General features: G+C 43.8%; 1 protein-coding gene across 1 annotated transcript; it reads left to right on the top strand.

The window, feature by feature from the left end:
- The first annotated feature begins 252 nt into the window (after positions 1-252).
- galk2 (galactokinase 2) lies at positions 253-20473 on the top strand. Its single transcript, XM_036544397.1, has 10 exons — positions 253-384; positions 785-873; positions 1070-1193; positions 1409-1499; positions 3140-3286; positions 12035-12133; positions 12280-12432; positions 14666-14876; positions 18604-18805; positions 19972-20473. Exons 1-10 carry the CDS (start codon positions 341-343, stop codon positions 20177-20179), a joined length of 1368 nt encoding a protein of 455 aa, XP_036400290.1. The 5' UTR covers positions 253-340; the 3' UTR covers positions 20180-20473.
- The last annotated feature ends 428 nt before the right edge of the window (positions 20474-20901 follow it).

Here is a 20901-nt window from a genome sequence, read left to right as displayed (position 1 = left end):
CCACTTTAGATCACCGTTGTGTTTATGGGAGTTAGTTAGCTAGCTAGCTTGCGAATTGGCTATATCGTTACTGTTATTTTGCCTTTAGCCAGTGCAATGTCAGAGATGGCATGAGTCTACTAGCCAAGTCAGCACTCAGACATTTCAAATTCACAAAATTAGCTAGCTAGCTAGCAAACAGGATTTCCCTTCCGTGTTTGGTTACAATTTCCGTAATTGTGGAGTGACAGTCAGCTGATGCAGTGACAGGACGATTTAAGCATTTTCTGTTCTTGTAGCTTAACAAAAGCAAATATAAGCTCCTCTTCATTTAGAAATTGTGTTCCTCAAGCAACGCATAATGTCTGCACATTCGCCAAAGTTGCAGGTTCATCTTAATGAAAGGTGAGTTTAAAACTAGTCAGCCAAAGTTAGTTACTTAGAGACTAATATATATCTAAGTAAGAAGGTGACGCGAATGTACTGCATATGTGGGCAGTATATGCTGTCTGTTTGGGGAAAAAAAAACAAAATAAGATACACCAGCTCTGAGACTATATTACATATTTATATCTTGGTATTATTTTTGGTATAGATGTTATCAAAAAGTGATAGCAATAGTTTGTTGTCCCCAATAAGGGAATGATTTTTTAACTATTGTGGTAGAAAAAAAAAAAAAACATGGCTCAGTTGTCAATTGCTAAGGTTCATCATAATCACCTTACCACGTTAAAAAAAGAATCATTACTTAACTGAATGTACCTACTATACACGTGGCTGGTTTTATGTGTCTAATTCTTTTTAGGTTGCAGAAATTGAAAGAAATATTTATCCAGAAGTTCGGCGAAGTACCTCTGTTTTATGCATGTGCTCCTGGACGCGTGAATTTAATTGGTAATTTTCACTCAAGTTCCCTCAATGTTGGTATTGACTTGTTGCTAACTTTCTTATGCCATTTTTTCAGATAATAATATTTGTTTCGTGTCTAAATGTTTTTTAGACATTTTTTTTTCTGTTGTAAGTAGCTCGTATTATGAAAATCGATTCGTCTTTAATTAGTGTCTAACCAATGTCTTTATTCTGTTGTAAGGGGAGCACATTGACTACTGTGGGTATGCTGTTCTTCCGATGGCAATTGAGCAAAATATTCTTGCTGCAGTCTCAGTGAACGAGACTCAAGACATACAGCTGGCAAATACAAATCCCCAATACACGTAAGACTTGTAACTTAAAACTATTTAAAATGTATTATCCACTGGCGCTCTTATTCCCAAAGAAAAATGGTTGCTTCAGCATAAATCATGATTCATAACTAGGGAGTACCAACTCACGTGGTCACGGATAAGCATAAAATTGCCGATGATGACAACATCAACCAGAAGGTGGCGCTGTTACATCATGTATAAAGAATCTTTGCGCTGCTTTGCAGTGATTTCACCGTATCTACCGGAGACATCAAGATTGACAGAGCAAACCCCCAATGGCAATATTATTTTCTTTGTGGAGTTAAAGGAGTACAGGTGAGAAATACATTTAAAGTGAAACCTTTCTGAGGCAACTTGCAGTTGTACCACAGAATCTGTTGTATTTCAAATTTTAAAAAAATTCTTGCTAACACATTTTCATTCAAAATCAGTTTAACAGTACTTTCACAATTTAATTAATTTAACAGTACTTTCACAATTTAATTAAATGTATTCTTTCATTTAAATGTATATATAACTGTTAGTGTGTCACACAGACATTGTAATCTTACCTTAATATGCTGAGCTAATATGCTTTGTCCTTTTGCAGATAAAGTAACTGCAATAAATGTTTCCTGAGGTGTTTATAATCATATAATTTGTGTTGAAGGAAGAGGGATTAGAGATAAAACCAAACAATTTTATCATTTACTTTGAAATATTATCAAAAGTACTGAAACAATCTGATGACAATTTGCTGAATATCATTTGGTTGAATATTTCAGGGAACATGCCTGTATTGGTTGTCCCCTGAGCAAATTAGTAGTTACTTAAGTTCAGTTCACTTAATGTAAAACTTCTGACTTTCAATAAAAAGGAAATAAATAATTAATACAATGTCAGCCCTTTTACCTAGAACACTGGCTGAACCATAGTCATGTTTACACAATATGCAACGCAAATATTGGCAATCAAAAATATGAAAAATCTGAAAAAAAATAGTGATAAGATCTTTGATATTAAGTTAGTCATTAGATCATCAGAGCCTGTTTTAAACAGGGAGGGGAAGGTTGGCTGAAAATATCGTGAAGTACAGCAGACTATAATAATATGTCTAGTTCTGATAGGGTCCAGTGGGATAATCTGTTTATATTAATTTGAACATGTAAGCCTATTGGGATACAACTAGAGCAAAACTTGGCAGAGTTCTTTTTTTTTCTCAGAAATCGGAGTATACTCTTTACAAACATTGCGTGATAAGTCTGAAAGCTCAATTCAGATCTGAGTCAACCCCGTGGATCAGGTTCAGTTTAAATATATTCCTCAAATGTTTTTTAAACAACTTTGGCTGCCACACTGCAAGAAATGGTATTGGCAGCAGTCTCAATTTAGCCCATAATCTGTTTCACTTGCTGGAAAGGCAGTTTTAGATCATAGTCAGTAAAAGATTTTATTGCAGAAGAAGTTAGTTTTCTCAGATTATGGCCTCCAAGGTTTACGCAAGATGCTTGAAACCTGTGCGCTGCTTTTTATTGTAAAAGACAGAGGTATCATAAAATCACACATCAATTATTTTCAGCACGCTTGGTTCAAGTGTTTTTATTATATGTGTGTAAGATTTTTTCATTCCACAGAATTCAACACCTAAGGAGCGGAAAAATGTGATGGAAGACACATAAAAACAGCTGTATAAAGTAATAATCCCATTGTCACGGCATTGCGTGTGTGAGTGTGTGTGTGTGTGCGTGTGTGTGTGTGTGAGAGAGAGAGAGAGAGAGAGAGAGAGATAGAAAGGGATTATCCATGAGGTATTAAAATATAAAATACATCAAAACGCAGACATTAATGTACTGTCCATGTGCTATTACATTAGTCACATTGGCAGTAAGTCTATGTTCCATCTCTACCATCATTGGCACACAATGCGTTGGTGTCCATCACCTGCCCATTAACAGCATGGTGCTCTGACCCCCCAGGAGCACCTGGGCCTAAGCGCCCTGGCCGGGATGCGGTGCGTGGTCGACGGGACGGTGCCTGCCAGCTCCGGCCTGTCCAGCTCCAGCGCCCTGGTGTGCTGCGCAGGTCTCCTCACTGTTGAGGCCAACCGCAAGTCTTTGTCAAAGGTAACACCGTCCCGCAGACACACATATACTTGCAAGCTTATTCTGTCTGTACGTCTCTACCTTACTAAGTCACCCACTCACTCATACACAGTCACAGTCTCTCTAACTTCCCCAGTCACTTACACACTCACACATACTCACTCACAGTCTCTCTCTCTCACACACATAAAAACCTTGTGGTTGAGGATGACGTCTTGAAGGACACCAGATGGAATGGGTGGCGAACAGCCAGAACGAGGAAGGTGAAGCTTTGGCTCACAGCTGAGAGCAGAGATCTACATGGAAAAAACCAGGCCAGTTGGTGGCTGTCTACTATGGTCTAGTTGGCAATTGCCCAGGCTGGTTTCAGTTTCTTGTCACAACTACTGATGCAGTTCCAACACAGCCAGGTGAAGGAGTCACAATCTATGCAAAAACTACCTGGAGGATGCTGTCCCAATTCAGGAAGCAGTGGTTTTTGGTTTGTTTTGTTTTTGTTTGTTTTTTTTTTACATGCATGTTATTTGTATGCCATCCTATTTTGACAATAGCACACCATGTGCCAACCACACATCATTCTGTTTTAATTTTGTTACTGTTACAGTTACATTACTGGAATAGGACGACACAGACAATTGCACAATTGCTGCAGACAGATTGCTCGCGCAATTCACAGTATACTTTCTGATTAATCACGGTTGCTCTGTAATTTCCACTTACAGCTCCACCTCCACTTTGTCATGGACTGTCATCGCAAGAGCTTGCATGTGATGTCAGCATGTTCGCGGGGAAGAACGTAATTACAGTTTGCAGCGTTTTAACCACTAGAATATCTGTGGCTCTGCCTTGTTACTGACAAACTGAACCCCTCTAGAGGTCAGGGATGTAAGGCTCCACCCTGGTTTTGGAATTAGCTGGAGGCATCACCAGGATGCCAATATTCAGCTGTACCATTCCTCACCAAAGATATCATCTGCTTGGATTAATCAGCCCGTGTTCTCGTACATTTGGAGTTTGGTCTTTCGCTGACATGGCCGTGACTGATCACACTGCTCCTGTGCTCATCCGCCATCTGCGAGGACCTGCAGTCCGGCTCCCAATTCCCGACAGCTATGTTTGTGGAGTCGTAAACATTGCCGAGCTGGACTTTAAAGTGTTAGAGGCGGCAGAGCCGTCCGTGATTCATTTCATAAAAAACTTTGCATATTAATATTGCTCCCCTGTCAAGAATGTATACACAAGGATTTATCTGCCGTTTAATTTTGTGTTGCCAAAAACCGTTTTATGCACAACCTAATGACCGTAACACAGTTAATGTAATCTTGTTTTTGACAGTTTCTTAAACATTACCAGAGCCTTTTATAAGTTTCCAGCATGGCATTTGGCAGGGGGGCCGCTGTGTACTTTTCACAGCCTGTTACTCGCTTTTTATATCTCTCCAAATGTGTTTTTCACTTAGGCGCTCACGGAAGGCAGCGTCCCCGGCGGTGGGCTCGGGGTGGCGCTCGGCCCCGGGGTTATCTCCGCGCCGGGCCAGCCGCGCGCTCGGCCTCCCCTCCACCTGTGGAGAATGCGTGACTAAACATTTTTTACAGCGCAGGAGCGTGCACCACTTTACACACACCAATTTGGGTCCGCCCGGGCTGTTATTGCGCTCCGCGCCGGGCTCCAAGGCCAGGGGAACTCACACGCGTAGCCGAACATGCACGCACACCCACACCGTCGCACGCAAGTGCGCACACACATTGGCAGGCCTGCCTGTGTGAGTGTGTGTGTGTGTCTGTGAGGGGGGGGTGGCTGCTGCGTCGTGTGGGTTTGCAGAGGGAAGAGAAGGGGGGGAGCTGGGGAGTGAGCCTCAGGGAGGCGCAGATCCGCGCCTGCTGCCCCACTGACCCGGGGTTGCGGCCTGTTCCACTCGCACCAGACTGCCGACGCAACGGTGCACTGTTGCTCATTAGACCCCCGGGGAGCAGGGGAGGAAGAGTCCTCTCAGTAGAAAAACCGTCCGCCTTTTAGGGGCTATCTGGTAAAAATCAGCTTTTTTTCAAGTTTTCTCATGTTTTCTTTCAGCTAAAGGCACCTTTTCAAACTAGGCCTCTCTTCTGCTGCTGTCCCCTTTATTGGGGGAAATGAATTGGCATTAACAATTGTATCCACATTTCCACATTATTTTTCAGAACGGAATTAAGCAGTGTGCTGAGAGGCAAAGGCAAGCCACCGCCGAGCTATGTCATTGTTTTGTTTTGCTGAGTTTGGGCGCAATAGTTTTCAAAGACGCAGCTGTGGTAAACAAAACGCCACAATGAGACCTTCAGTTTGCCAAAGTAAACGGCGCATCCAGATAACAGTATGTGACAAAGCCATTGTTTTGATTTTGTGCTGACATTAGGGTGGCTAGTTAACAGCATCAAGCCGTTTTGTTTTCATTTTAGGTTTTTTTTTTTTCTTTTTTCTTTTTCTACCCAAGAGCTGGTAAAAATGAAAGCAGATGTTAAGTGCACATCTCAGGTCATAACCCAGACCATGTGATCGAGGGATGGTTTTTTTGTATTTATATAGGTTACTTCGCTGTAGTGTAGCTCCAGGCTTTGCCTATCTGCAAGCAGCCTGACATCAAAACAGTGATTCGACCCGTTATCTGTTTTTGGTGACCTTGGGTGATTCATGCATCAGGTCAAGGTCGCAGAGGCAATCTTTTCCTGGAACGCAAGGATTGCCCCTGTACGAAAATCACAATTCCTGGAAGCAACATTCTTCCCAAAATAATGATAAAAAGGTTCAGCTTACATAACATTTTTCACATTTTCTACCATTAAAAATATGCATGTAGAAAATAGAAGCACACCAGAGATGCAACACTGTGTGTCCCATGATGTCAGAACCCATACCGCAGTCCCCAGAATTATCCCGTGAGTAATGTACTGTAACATAAATACCATGCTCTGGAAATGAGATGATATGTTCATAATTAAAACAAAAGAGATAAAAATGTGAATTTCATTGAAAATAATTAGGGCTTACTCTGGATTATCCATAATTATGGCTAATTAACTACAGAGTACTTTGAAGGGTTTTATATCTGCCACAGCCCAATAGACCACATGATGCTGCTCTGAGCCTGAGGAAGAGTGCAGTGGCATCCACAATCAATCAAGTCCTGGGCAGGAAACGGATAGAGGCTGTACCATCCATGGAGGAATGCTTTGCGGTGTCAAGCCGTAACTCTGCTCGAGAGAAACAGGTTGTTGAAGGCTTTTCGCTTTGCTTTGTCAGTCTGAAAAGCCCTATACCGGCCACGCTTCAGAGTGGACTTTTGTCTTTTGTGCCTCCTCTCGTCAGGTCTGCAGGGGGCCACTTGGGTAGGGGTTAGCACATTAGCATGAAGCCAGCCAGGCAACACACTGCGGACCAGATTGCCGTTAATTTGTGTCAGGTTTTTATTGACGTTACTGAGTGCTTTCGCGGTTTTCGCCTCACGGCAGCAGCATGGCGAGGTCAGTCTGCAGGGAAGGACAGGGGCGCGGGGCCCTTGGCCTCGTTCCTGCACACCAGCACATCGGCCCTGGCTGTTTGACCTCGGCAATTAACGCGTGTCCGCCCACCCCACCCCTTCCATACAGAGACGAGCGCTCATTACAACCACTCAAGAACAGGAAGGGGGTTGGGGGGTGAGGGTACGGTTTCAGACCAACCGGGCAGCACTCTGAGCTGGAGGAACACCTGGGGGGGGGGGGGGGGGGGGGGTGGACAGACGCAGTGGAGGAATGGAGTGAATCTGTGATAATGCAGCTAGCGTCTAAACGATGGGTGGGATCGGCGTCCATCAAAGGCCTCTGCCGAACCTGAAGTCCCACTGTGAACTGTGGGCTCGCCCGGGTGAGCGGTGAGCAACAACGGAAAGCTCAGTCCATTACAGCAATGTTTACTCCAGAGGTACCGGAGGAATTCACCAAGCATTGTAGCCTGGTGGTCTGTCTTCGGTGAGGTCTGTGTTCCCCCCCTCCCCCCCCCCCCCCCCGCCCGTTCCCCTTGCGGGAAGCTGGTTACAAATTGTATTTTTCCATTGCTTGGAAAAAAAACGGTAAAACAAGTAAAGTTAATAGGCAGAGGGCTCTAATATCCTTTTATGTCCCTGATCTTGTCTTAGTGAGCCTGAAACCTTAAAGCACTGTGAGGCATTGTGAAAGCTCTGAATGTTTTGCTGGAGAAAAATATACAGCGCATCAAAGTGCAGACAGATGTATTCATTCACTGTCGTGGTGTATATTGATTTCAGGAAAGCTGCCCTTTTTCCTCTGGGTCATTTAGTTGGGAAAAAAAGTGACAACAGAAACAATGTGAAGGTCCTCTCAAAGCAAGACAGTCCATCTTCATGAAGAGAGGGGGAAAAAAGCATTTTACCCGGCACAGGTTCAAAACAAAAAAAAAAACTGTGGGTATTCCCATAAGCTTGCTTTACAAACTCCATGGACATCTCGGACTGCAAATAAAATACTTAAACAATCTTAAAAAATGTTTTCAGATTGGTATCAACAAAGTGGGCCATCGGAAAACAACCACCACCAAGAATGTTACTCAGACAATACTGCTCCGGATTCCTCCTCATCCACAGTTGTCGTATCCATTTCAGTGGAAGACATCGCGGTCAGCAGTGCTGCAAAAACAGTTTAGCTGGGCGTCCTATGGCAATAGCATCGGTTTGCCTGTCTGCCTGAGTTTTCTGCATGTGAAGTGTGTTGACCCGGGCAGAGCTGACCTCTGTGTAGACGTGCCCTTTTCAATGTCAGGATTTTTACCCAGTTGGAAAATGTTTGCAAGGGCAAGATTTGTGCAAAGTGTAATAAAACAAATATTGTTACACAAATTATAGTCTATTAGCAGCGTAGCTCAAGCATATGGCAGAGATTTGAGCATGACTACAGAAAGCAATTATTTGGCTGGGATCCAGCAATGCATCTTAATTGCAGGCTCATTTTTTGAAAGTACTGTTTTCCTTTTTACTGTTGTGAGAGGCAGGTTTCCTGAACAAGGACTGTGAAGTGGATACATTGACAAATAACTCGCAGTAGTTAAAAAACTGAACAGATCTACCCAATGCATAATAGACTGTATGATAGTTTTGACAGGCCGCTGTAATGTATGTACTCACATAGCAAATTGCCCATGACATTTATCATCCAAATATTTATGTGTCATGGTGATATCCGAGATACATTAAATCACACTGAACCACAATTTATTTGATTAGGGATTACTTAAACAAATAGTGGATATATTTTTAACATATATTTTAAGCAATATCGTTATATTTGTATCATTTAATTGATCGATGAAGCGTTGATAGCATTCCGTTTTGACGGAGCAGACAAATATTAAGCAAAGTTCAATAACTCTGGCGGTATCCGACCCCTTTGAGTGTCTTTGTTTTTTATGAGCTACCATCACGCTCACAAGTCCAGTAATCTCGGCTTCACGACGTCTTGGCCGTTCTCGGTGTTTGTTTTATCCTCGATGGTTTGTTTCTGTTACGGGTTTATTTTTTCATGAGAAAATAAATGGCGCACAAGTTTGCGCTGGAACGTTACTCCGGGTTTGTTTCGAGACAAATGTTTGGAAATTCCAACTGAATGATTTGTCAACAGGAGGCCTTGTGTTCGCTGTGCACTTTATAAGGCAACACAGTAATGGGGCATGCAGGCAAATCGGGGTCTCGGCTCCCTACCACACACTCCGGACAGGTTTTTCCTCAAGCAGAAAGAAATTGACTGGAACTCTGGATTTTTAGTATTCGCCTGTGCCCACTGAGGGTTAAAGTTGTGAAACCATCAGCTGCACAAGGGACTGTGATGGGAAGATACTGTAGCATTCTTTTTCAGAGATAACGGTTTATCTCAGTCCTCCGTTAATTATCATAGGGTATTTAGACACAAATTCCCCAAAACGGAGAATGATAAAACATGATTAGATATACATACAAGTCAGACTATGCTGGGAAAATAAGAGGCAACACATCGCCAAGGCAAATGAAGTTGCAGAGTATTTGATCATCGGCTTTTACAGTGGTTTTGGGACTCGTGAGTCTGTGTCGCATTTGATGCGCATTCAGATCAGCTGTCTGTTTGAATTGACGATCTCACGTTTTTACGAGGGCGCGCTCTTCAGTGACGGTCTGAACAAGAAAAAAAAGGGAATCGGGGTCAGAGAGAAACTCCCGAGCAGTAACCTAAAATAGAATTACAGACTTTTACAATCTGTAAAGATTTATAAAGCGGCTGTGGAGAGGTCTTACCAAAGTTTCTGGGCACCTTTCCCGCCCTCGCAGGAATTCCAGCGTGATTAACCGGTTTTTAAGTCGGCTGTGTTTACTCGCCAGCGTGAGCCGGGGGAAAGGAACCGTTGGGCTATTTGTGTGGTCATCAGAGACCTTCATCTGCCGTGCTTCAGACAGGGGGACCGGGGTTCGAGAGAGTTGAGGGGCTGATAACCATCGGGCCCCGGCTTGCGGTCGCGCTGACATCCAGATAAAGCTCAACTAACGCGTCCCCACTGCAGCTGCGAGCCGGTGCCACTGCCATATAAAACATATGTGAAACGCAGCAAATTGCAACTTAGCATGCAAACCGTAAGCAGATGGGACTGTTAATTAGCGTTGTGTACAGTGTAACGAGACCGTGTTGCCTTTTCCTCCTCTGCGTGCGTAGGGCGGAGGATTTTTTCAATACCTGAATGCTGAAGTCTGCATGCGATTCGATTTGGTTCTCTAAATGCCGCAGACAACTATGTGGAGCACGCAGGTGGACGTTTGCTACAATAAAAAAATCCCTCTTAAAAACTTTCCATAGTTATCTCATACTTGCTTCTCCTGATTTGGTTGTCAGACCTTATTCCACCCTGCTGGTGCTAAGCAGGGAGGCACTTGAACAGCGTTACATTGTGGATCTCAGTTTTGTGTGCAATTTAATGGTTTAAATGGTGCGAAGCAAAATAAAGAGCTACAATTATCTGAGTATGAACTGCTTAAAACCTATCGTGATTGTGTGCAAGCAGGGCAGTATTACATCATGGCAATAGCAGGTGAATTGGGTTTAAAATGGCATACAACTGTCTCACTTGGAAAGGACAGATTTCATTGATGTCTGCAGAAAGATCATTTGGAAATGATCCAGTTGAAGGAATTTTATATAAAATGTAACAGCTGCCAAATGTTTTGTTTTTTTTTCCCCATAAAATACCAATATGTACTTTTCTATTAAAGGGTACAAAAATAGCACAGTTCTTTACACTCTATGTTTGTGTACCCACGGATCATAAAAGTCCACCATTTGTGATGTGACGACTCCTGACTGCTTAGGGTATGGTGGTAGCAGGTGGGCTGGGGGGTGGGGGTTTAAGTGGCAGATACCTGGACGTTTGCCCCAGAGAAGCTCCTCCATACTGCGAGCTTTCCTGCTGTGGGGTCTGCACTGATGGAGAGAGCTGAATGCACACAAGCAGGTCTTAGCTATCTGACATCTGACAGAGGAAGAGAGGGACAGAAAGAGAGAGAGATCTACAGAGAAAAACAGGGATAGAAAGAGAAGGTGAGAAAAAGAGTGAGTGGGTAGATAGTGAAAGGGATACAGAATGAGAGAGATTGTGGGGGTGAGAAGGGTGGACATAGAGAGGGAGAGAGAGGGAGAGAACGAGAAATCAGCTATACCCTGTCGTCCTTGCTTTAAGCTTAACCAAGTTCACAAGAGAAGGTGCTAGTAAGCCTCCACACCAGAGCATTCAGCTGCTGTCAAACACAGCTCACAGCATGCTGTGATGTGTGTCTGATAAGCCCACCTTGGAGGAGGGAATGAACAGAAAGAAAGTGAGAGACAGCTCAGTCATCACAGCTCTCTGTTCTGTGCTTGTGGCATGCTGGCATATGTGTTTGATAATCACACTTTAGTTGGGTGTCAGTGCATTGTGCTGTGACTGAGTATTACAGATTGCTTCTCCTGTGAGAATATGGACACAGACTTCCACACGATTGTTGGAGCTCATTGTACTCCCAAAAATATGTCACACCTGTGCTTCTTATAGTGATACCAAAGATTTACACAAAAATCCTACTTTACACAAGATATACACTATATGGACAAAAGTATTTGGCCACACCTGTTTTTCAGGGTTTGGGCTAGGCCCTTATCTTCAGTGAAGGGCAATCTTAATTCTTCAGCATACCAAGACATTTTGGACAATGCTATGCTTCCAACTTTGTGGCAACAGTTTGGGGAAGGCCCTTTTCTATTCCAACATGACTGTGCCCCAGTGCACAAAGCAAGGACTATGAAGACATGGTTTGATGAGTTCGGGGTGGAAGAACTTGACTGGCCCGCACAGAGCCCTGACCTCAACCCCATTGAGCACCTTTGGGATGAACTGGAACGGAGATTGCGAGCCAGGCCTTCTCATCCAACATCAGTGTCTGACCTTATAAATGCTCTACAGAATGAATGGGCACAAATTCCCACAGAAACACTCCAAAATCTTGTGGAAAGCCTTACAAGAAGAGTGGAAGCTGTTATAGCTGCAAAAGGGAGACCAACTCCATATTAAAGTATACGTATTTGAATACAATGTCATTACAATGTAATGGTCAGGCGTCCGAATACTTTTGTCCATATAGTGTAACTCAACATACTGCCCCAGACACTGAAGTAGTTCATTTGTGTGATTCTGATTAATTTGAGGAACACTTTATGGGTCGCCCTCGTATCTTTTGTTCTTTCTCTCTTTAAGGTGGTACTTGCTGAGACCTGTGCCCGCAGTGAACGCTACATTGGCACAGAAGGAGGTGGCATGGACCAGTCCATCTCCTTCTTGGCAGAGGAAGGAACTGTATGTATTCATCTACATAAGACAGGCTCTTGAATTGGAACAGTGGTGACAGATTCAATCAAAGTAAAGATGTTGCATCATAAGAATACCAACTGCAGTGTGTAGTATGCATTATCAGCCGTATGCGTTGATCTTGCGTCTTTCAGGCAAAGCTTATAGAGTTCAACCCTCTGCGGGCGACAGACGCGAAGCTCCCAGATGAGGCCGTGTTCGTGATTGCCAACTGTTGTGTGGAAATGAACAAGGCAGCCACGTCTCACTTCAACATCAGGGTTGTGGAGTGCCGGATAGCCACAAAGGTACGCCGTCTCCCCCACCCCCCGAAAATCTGCTCCCAATTACGTCATTCTAGAAAGATGCCCTTTATTTTCCCTCGCAGTTACCAAACATGTCCGTGTGAGTGACATCGAAGCTGTTTGTAATTGAAAGGTTTAAGCAGAAGCCAGGCACACTGCAGGTCTGTTAGGCTCGGCCCGAGACTCTTGCACGAAATCTTGTCTCTACCCCTTTTTTTTCCCTCCCAGGATCCTCTTTCTTGATGTCAGCCTCTGCTATGTGATATCCTATATTTGCTGCTCTTTTGACCATGAGCAGTGGATAATGATTTTCAGATTCTTCAAGGTGGCCTGAACCTGTGCCAAACTTGCAAATGTAAAGAAAAACAAAGGTTCACCACTCTCTGTTCCCACTTAGTCCAAAAGTAAGCTGATTATACAGATTCTGAATATTTTATGTCACGCTTTTTCATGTTAGATTCATATTATTGTAGTAAACTGCATAAATGTGCGTGCCTTGTGTTGTGGAACAGGCTGTTTTAATGTAAGGCAGTCACAAAACAGTGATATTTCTAAGATATATTAAACAGGTTTTTATATATGATATAATATGTTTAATAAAATCAAAAATTTTACTTTCTTAATGTATATTCATTTATTTATTGACAGTAGATACTAACTTTTCATTAGTATAGCTTATTTGTTTACTTGTTACTTGGACACATTCATAATACTTTTTTAGATATATTCTTTATATGTTTTGTGGATGATTTTCTACATCCTGGGTTTTTTAAAATGGAACGATGAGGTTTTCAGCTTCAGTGCGTGATGCTTAACTGCAATGTATTTGTTGATTTTAGGGCCCTTGTATAACCCTGGGTCTTCTTTATGCTGTTGTGTAGTGATGGCATTCCATATTTAAAGTATTATGTTGTCATGGAAGACGTCTGCAGAATAATTACTAGTTTAGAGCAACATCAGTGATGAGCATGCTGATATAAGACTCATCCCCCCCCAAAGTTTAATGCTTTCGCATTTCATATCACTCTGGAAACAAAGCCATCAACAGGATATCTGCTGGAACTCTAACTTTAAGGTGTTAATAGGCTAACCTGGTACCAATATTATTAAGCAGCTGTTGTTTGTCTTTTCCGCACTGTTTCACATGCAACAGGTCCCGGTGTTGCGTGCAATCCTCTGACAATCTCTCAAGCCAAAACCAGGGAGGCCATTACAGCTCCAATATTTTAGCATCTTGAGCAGGGCGACCTGTCAGAGAGTCGCACACACAAAAGCATTCATGTTCCTCTGTCATCATCCCACAGCCTGTGATTTTACGCACTCGTCTGGGCTACAGCTGGAGTTCTGTTTTGACTCCCCTCAAGTGTTCAGCAGAAATTCACCGGGGCCGACATGTGCTATCAATTAGTAAACCATAACTAATGTAGCTAACGTCCCTGCTAATGCACTTAACATGGTGCAAAGTCTTCACAGAATGTGTACATCGAGAATGTATCACACAAATTAGAAAAGCACCTGTTTCATGAAATCTAAAGTAGAGTGAAGAGAAAGCATTTCTTAGTAATAGACTTGCAACAGTGGTACTAAAAAGGTTAATTTGTATGTTGTATGTTGAAACAGTAACTAGCCGCAACTACCTGTAACTATCCTAAATCCAAAAATTTTATTGTAGGCCTAGTGCTTGTGGTATAGGTTTGACTTGTGATGTTCTTTGCCATTTTCATGCAGTAGAGTGGGCTGAATTTACTCACGTTAGTCTGGTGTTTGTCATCTGTATAATAGACAGCAACTGCTGAAAGAACAAAGTCGACTGTGCTTTATCTCCCAGGAATGTGCTCTTTCTACTGATTGGGCAGAAAACTCAGCTACAGAATTTTTCAGAGATTCAAAGAGCCGTTTTAGGAGCTGACATGGCCCAAGACTATACAAGAAATTAGAAACTGGCACGAGGGTAAGCAAGTAATAGTTAGTTGTCAAATATCACTCAGGCGTACTGGGTTCTGGATGTCCTCGCACTTCCTGAAACCAGCACAGAAAAGCTGCCGAAGTCCTCAGGGGTGCTGTGTGCCACAGAGTGTTCCCGAAAGTGTGGCTGCGTGTGACACGCTAACGATGGCTCTGCCGTAAATGAAAACGTTGGGTGGCAGGCGGGGACATTCGTCACAGTTCGTTGGAACAAATACAGATGGCAGCAAGCGGAATGACACAAAGCCTAAAGGAATGTGCACTCATTCAGCTGCTGGCCAAGAGCAGAGGCCTGGACTGGAGCAGGCTGCTGAAGCTGGGCGAGGTGCAGGCAGAGCTAGCGGCCTCGCTGGAGGAGATGGCGCAGATCGTGGAGGAGGTGCTACACCCGGAGCCGTACAGCCGGGAGGAAATCTGTCAGCGCCTGGGCATCACCCTCGAAAGCCTCTGCAGTGACATTCTGAGTCCCAACACACAGCACGGTGAGTGGTCCCCTCCACCTCCATCTTCTCAGTTCCATTCCAAGCATCATGACCCGTCTTCACGTTCTCCACGGTCCCATCGTAGGCCCGCTGGTGATCCAGCAGAGTCCAGTCACAGGGATTTCTAAATGAGATGTTCCGATGTCGTGATAATGCGTTGTAAGACATTTCAAAACGACCTGAAAATGCTTTCCTCTTTCATAACCGGGCTAGCACTTTTCTGTTTTTACTTGGAGATGTTTACTATAATTTGTTTCAGGCTGAATAAGTATTGCGGAGTGCATATCCTGCCTCTCCGCTGGCATCGGCCATTTGCAGAGGAGACATGACTGCTGAAGAATGTTTAATAATAAAACCGCATGGCCAATGGCATGCACATCAAAGTACGGTCACCTTCAGGGTCACGTCACATGAAGCTTCCACTTTCAAGGTGATTAAAGTAAGTGCTGAGAGCAAGATTCCTGTGTTCTCTGCGGCAAAAAGGCAACTTTTCCAGCACAATACTGGACTGCCAGTTTGGACTGCCTCAGATTCAAACGAACACAGCATGGTCACCTTGGGGTGCTCAGAGTGAGAGACGGGACCACAGGACCCTTATAGTATTCACAGGTTTCAGGGTAATAAGCTATTACACGTTCATGTTCTGATTACAGGTAAATATTACTGCAAAAATCATTTTATACAACCATTGTATAACACTTGCAGGAGCAAAGTGTGATTAAGGGTTACACAAATTCTAATGACATCTTTATGTAAAGAACTTCGGAGTAATTTTGCCAAGATCTTAATGTCAGGGGGCCATAAATTTTAGTTTGTTTGCATGTAGCATCATTTGTGTTTTCAGAAATGAATGAATGGACGGCAACATTCTGTCATTCAACGGAGGGTCTTACCCAGAGCTATTTACAGATTAATGCCTTTAATGAGGCTACATGCACAGTAGTACCGATGCAGGCAATCTTCCACCGCGCAATTGATGTAGTCTCACGATATGAAAGAATCCTGCAGTAGGTGCCAGTTACAAAAAGAATGTTCCATGACAGCAACAAAACATTAAATACCCATCATCTGAACTGGCTAGCAGGCTAGTCTGAAACAAAAAACTGCTTCAATCTGTTGTGAGTTAATAGGCTTTAATATAGAGGTTGTCAAAGTGAGAAGATGAAAGTGATTAAAATGGCTTGGGAAAAGTAATATTTTCCAGCTTTTAATTTATCTTTTTATTTTCAGTTGTACTGTAAGTGGTGCTATTATTACAAATAGCAGCACTGTGCAACAACAATAGCATAAAATTAGCATTTCCTCCCTTTCCCCCTTAAGTAGTTTAGTAAAATGAGTCCGCTGAGTGCTGTATAACTGCTATTAATAAGCACTAAGGATTTAGTCTACATATTAAACAGGAAAATCCCTTACCCTTACAACCAGAAATAAATTGCTGTCTATCAATCACAGGCAATCTAGAATGGCACATTTGTGTATTCAGTATGATTGTAAAGTAAAAAAATTAAAATAAAACATATAAATAAAATTATAAGGCCTGATTTGTGGGAACCAGGCAGAAGTTGCTCATAAGTGCTGATCTAGGAGCAGTTTTGTCGTTTAGCTCTTAATGGCTAAGGTTAGAATTGGGGTTTGGGGATCTGTTCCTAGATCAGCACTTAAGGGCAACCTCTGCCTCGAGCGATTTGTGAAGGCAGGGAGGCAGCAGCTGGAGTCTCAGCCTGGCCGTTAATGTATAATGTGAGCAGGGCAGCCCAGATTCTGGAGTATTCTGAGGTGATCTGGCCAGTAAAGGCTTGCTCTTACCAAAGGGTGGTCTGTGAATCAGTCCCAGTCTTGGCAGGCCGTTCGCACCGAAATTGAAAACAGACGTGTTTTGAGTTCATTCTTTGAGTTACTACTGTTCAATTGTGATTTACAAGAGTGTGTGAGATATGGAAATCTCTCACGCAACTCCAGATATGCCTTGAGTGAAAGCACATTGTGAAGCGGGCCCTACTCTGTCCCGTTTGGGGCGAACAAGCCATAAACGCATGCTATCCTTCCATTTGGTTTTCAACTGTTTACCCAATTCGCTGCCCTTCCACACTGTGATTCTCCTTTAGTGCTGGGCAAAGTCTCACTGTTTCCCCTAACTGAAAAAGCATGCCGACAGTAGAAGACATGCTCTCACAGGTCTGCTTTACAAAAAACATTTTACTTACTTAACTTTTATTTCTCCTTTAAAGAAAGCCTTATCTGTTGGTTTTAAATCTGTTTATTAAGGTTAGCAATAGAAATCAGAATGGGTATAAAGTTATTTCTAATGTGTCATCCAATCATTCTACATTATGTAGCAAATGGTAATACTGTTTGTTAACTGTATAGAAGTATGGACTGGTTTTGGAGGGTTTTGGAGGGTTTTGTAGCTTTTAAACTGGCCCTTGAAAATAGTCCCAAAAGGTGGAGAGGTTCAGACTTAAACTAAAACACATGTAATTTCTCTGGGGTAAAAAAATTGTTGTGTTGCTTTTTTACATTTAGACTGCAGTGCACCTTATAGTTATAAAATAGAAAGGCCTTGGACATAATTGATTAAAAAGGCTATTTCCTTTACCCTGCAGCCATTCTTCTTGCGTGCATACACCTCCGCAAGCTTGATCTAGCAAATCTGTTCACCCGTGCTGCCACGGCAACCCCCCCACACCCCCACACACACACGACATCACCACCTGCTGCACATATTCCCAGTCCTCTCAGTGAAGTTATGCCTACCCAGGTAGGCCATTTCAAGGCTAAGAACTGTTTTAATGAAACACTTAAAGAGTTTAAACTCTGAACCTGACATCAATTGACTACCCCCCTCCCACCTCTTTAGCTTGACGCCATGTCAAAGATGAAGGCCGTTTCTGAGCCGAAACGCAAGGGGCCTCTCGCAACACGCACACTCTTGCTCCATCTCCCATGGCTGTAGATATATGACCGCCGCTGCGGGGCAGACGGACGCTTGGCAGGGAGGTTCGGGATTGCCCCGGCCCCTCTCAGACAGGCCTCTGTAAAAACGGCATCGTAAATATCTCCGGATCACAGGAGATCCACAGATATATGCAGAGTTGCGTGGATGTATGTGGTCACGACTTGTCTGCTACTGAACACATGGAGCTGAATGTCATACATAAATTACACCCAACCGATAAGCTGATTAGCAACAGGGATCTCCAGGATGTGGTCTCATGTCTGATCAAAGGCCCTGTAGTCTTGCAGCAAAGGGCACAACCAACCAAAAGTCTACATCCATTGTGTCAGCTTCAGCAGCTTTAACACATCGGCACATCTGGGTACTTTGGGTGTGAAGGTCATCCAGAGGAGGGGCATTGCAGTAGGGGTGCTTTGAGCAAGGGTGACAATACTCTAACCTTAGGACCCTCAGAAAGGAGTGTCACGTGTGTTGTATGATCAGTGATATTGGAATGTATATTGTCAAACTCACTGTACCCTTGCACACTCTTTACAGCTTAGCAGATCCTCTCATCCAGTATGCCTTACACAACTTTACAGTTTTTACATGTAATCCATGTATACAGCTGGGTATTGACTGAGGCAGTTCAGGTTAAATGCCCCACCCAAAGGTACAACAGCAGTGACCCTCCACGGGAGGAAAACGGCAACCATCTGGGTCAGGAGCCCCGCTCCTTACCACCGCATGATACTGCCACCCCCCCTGAACCCGCTGTCTCCTCTGCCGCAGTGACGCACTTCAAGCTGTACCAGCGCGCCAAGCACGTGTACGGCGAGGCGGCGCGGGTGCTGCAGTTCAGGGCGGTGTGCGAGCGGGCGGCGGACGGCGCCGTGCGGCGGCTCGGGGAGCTGATGCGGGAGAGCCACGCCAGCTGCAGGGACCTGTACGAGTGCAGCTGCCCGGAGCTGGACCAGCTGGTGGACGCGTGCCTGTGAGTCCGCCCACGATTAAAAACCGATCCGTCGCCATCGTCCGAGCAAACACGGCGGGCAACGCCAGCGCCTCCGCTCACCGGAGGTGGCGGGAAGTCCAGGAATCCGTTTGTTTTGACAGGCTTCCTCCGCTAGGCCGGCCGAGTCTTTTCCGTGAACTTTCGCTGAAACAGTGCAAGAGAAGAGTAGAAGATAAGGGAAATGGTTTTTTAACCGTATGAGTCAGGGCTGTGCATGAGAATGGAAGGAATAAAATAGATTGTAACCAGGTAAACATTTAGATACCATCATGATAAATGGTCATTCTGTTATCACCGAGGTGTATATGAACCCTCCAAGCTGGCTGTGACGAAACCTCCTTAAGAAGAAAAGGAAATAAGTCTTTGTCTCAAAAGAAACTCATAAATCTCTGTCCAAACAAGGCAGTCACTTTTTCCAGCATTATGAAGAGTGATTCAAGGAGCTTAACAGCATTCCAGAATCCGTGAGCCAGTTCTAGTGTTTACTGGCATGTGTACTGATATTTCCCAAAGGAAATGGAGGATTTCTGTAATCTCTAGTCCTCTAGATAGCAGTGCTCACAATGTGGCCCACATGCGGGGTCACTTAAAAGTTGTGATTACGTTCAGGTCTCTCAGGTGTCTGAACTTTGGCTCAGCCCCTTTCGACAAATCCTCTGTAAGTCTCTTTTGTAAGTACAGTGAAATGTCGTGAGGACATAGAACACAAGAAGGTGCGAGCCCCGGTCATACAGAGACGTGCACATGCCCCTGACAGTCACTAGAAAGCTTTGGGAGCAGCCTTGTTTTTATGAAAGTTACCTTGCGTTTCCCTCATTTCTTGCTGAATAACTGACAAAAAAACAAGGAGTGTCACATCCTTGAAAATGAGTTTCATTTAAGAGTATGCCTTATTAACTTGTGCTATTACCACAAACAGAAGAATGCCTTTGTGTCCAAGACAGCACCAGTTCACACATCACTGTGAATTAAAACATGTTCAGATGCACTTGAGTCATTTTCTGTACGTAGTGTTGTGTGTATGCCTTTATTAGACGCACTTTTGCATCCCTACCACAGAAGTGCCTGCCAGATGGTTAACTTCAAAAATTTAATTCGAGTGCCCCGTTATCACGCTGCCTGACATGTGTCCCCTCTCTGTGCAGACGGTCGGGTGCCGCGGGCTCTCGGCTGACCGGAGCAGGCTGGGGCGGCTGCGTGGTGTCCATGGTGCCCGCGGACAGGCTGGACTCCTTCCTCCTGAAAGTGCGGGAGTCATATTACCGGCCCGACGCTCGCCGCGCAGCTCTGGAAAAACAGAGTTTGTTTGTCACTAAGCCCGGTGGGGGAGCCGCTATTCTTTTTGAGGCTTAACTCTGTTTGGGGGAGAAATACTTCAGGATCATTTGTCAATAAAAAGGCATTTTTGCCATGGCCTTGAAATTGCAATGCTTATCCAGAGCGACGTACACAGCTTGCCACTTTTGTATGTTATTCATTTGTACAGTGGGATATTTACTGGGGCAATTCAGGTGAAGAACGCTTCCCAGCCCTACATCAGAAGTCACCCACCTGAGAATCAAACCAGCAACCTTACAGGGCACAAGCCCTGCTCCGTATCACTGCTGACAATTTGTTTAATGTTGCACACTAGAAGGGTTCCTGCCGGGTGGCTAAAATTCATTGTAATTACAGGAAATCTATGATGAAAGTGTTGATTACCTGTAAATCATTTCAAACAATGTCAGTTGTTTATAAAGGGAAAAGGATCTTTTGCTTCTGCTTGACTCTGATTACCAAAAGTAAAACAAGTCTATTCATTTGGCATTTCATACATTCTCTCTCGTTATTGTCTCAACAATCAGAACTGCTGTGGGTGTGGTGGTAAAATAAAGTGAAGTATGGTGTTTATATTTCTGTTTTCATTGTCATGGATATGATTTGTACAAACCTACCTTTCCTTGGCGAAAAAGCTCCATGTTAATTAGGAGCTCCATTATGATTTTGAGGCTGTTTTCCCTCTGCCTGGAGACGCAAATTAACCATCTGCAGTTTGAGTCTCTTCTGGCTCATTCTTTTCCAACCCAGGAAGGTTC

This window comes from Megalops cyprinoides, chromosome 13, assembly GCF_013368585.1.
Source record: "Megalops cyprinoides isolate fMegCyp1 chromosome 13, fMegCyp1.pri, whole genome shotgun sequence".
Classification (NCBI taxonomy): domain Eukaryota; kingdom Metazoa; phylum Chordata; class Actinopteri; order Elopiformes; family Megalopidae; genus Megalops; species Megalops cyprinoides.
Note: the sequence above shows the minus strand (reverse complement) of the source record. Positions and strands in the feature narration are given on the sequence as shown.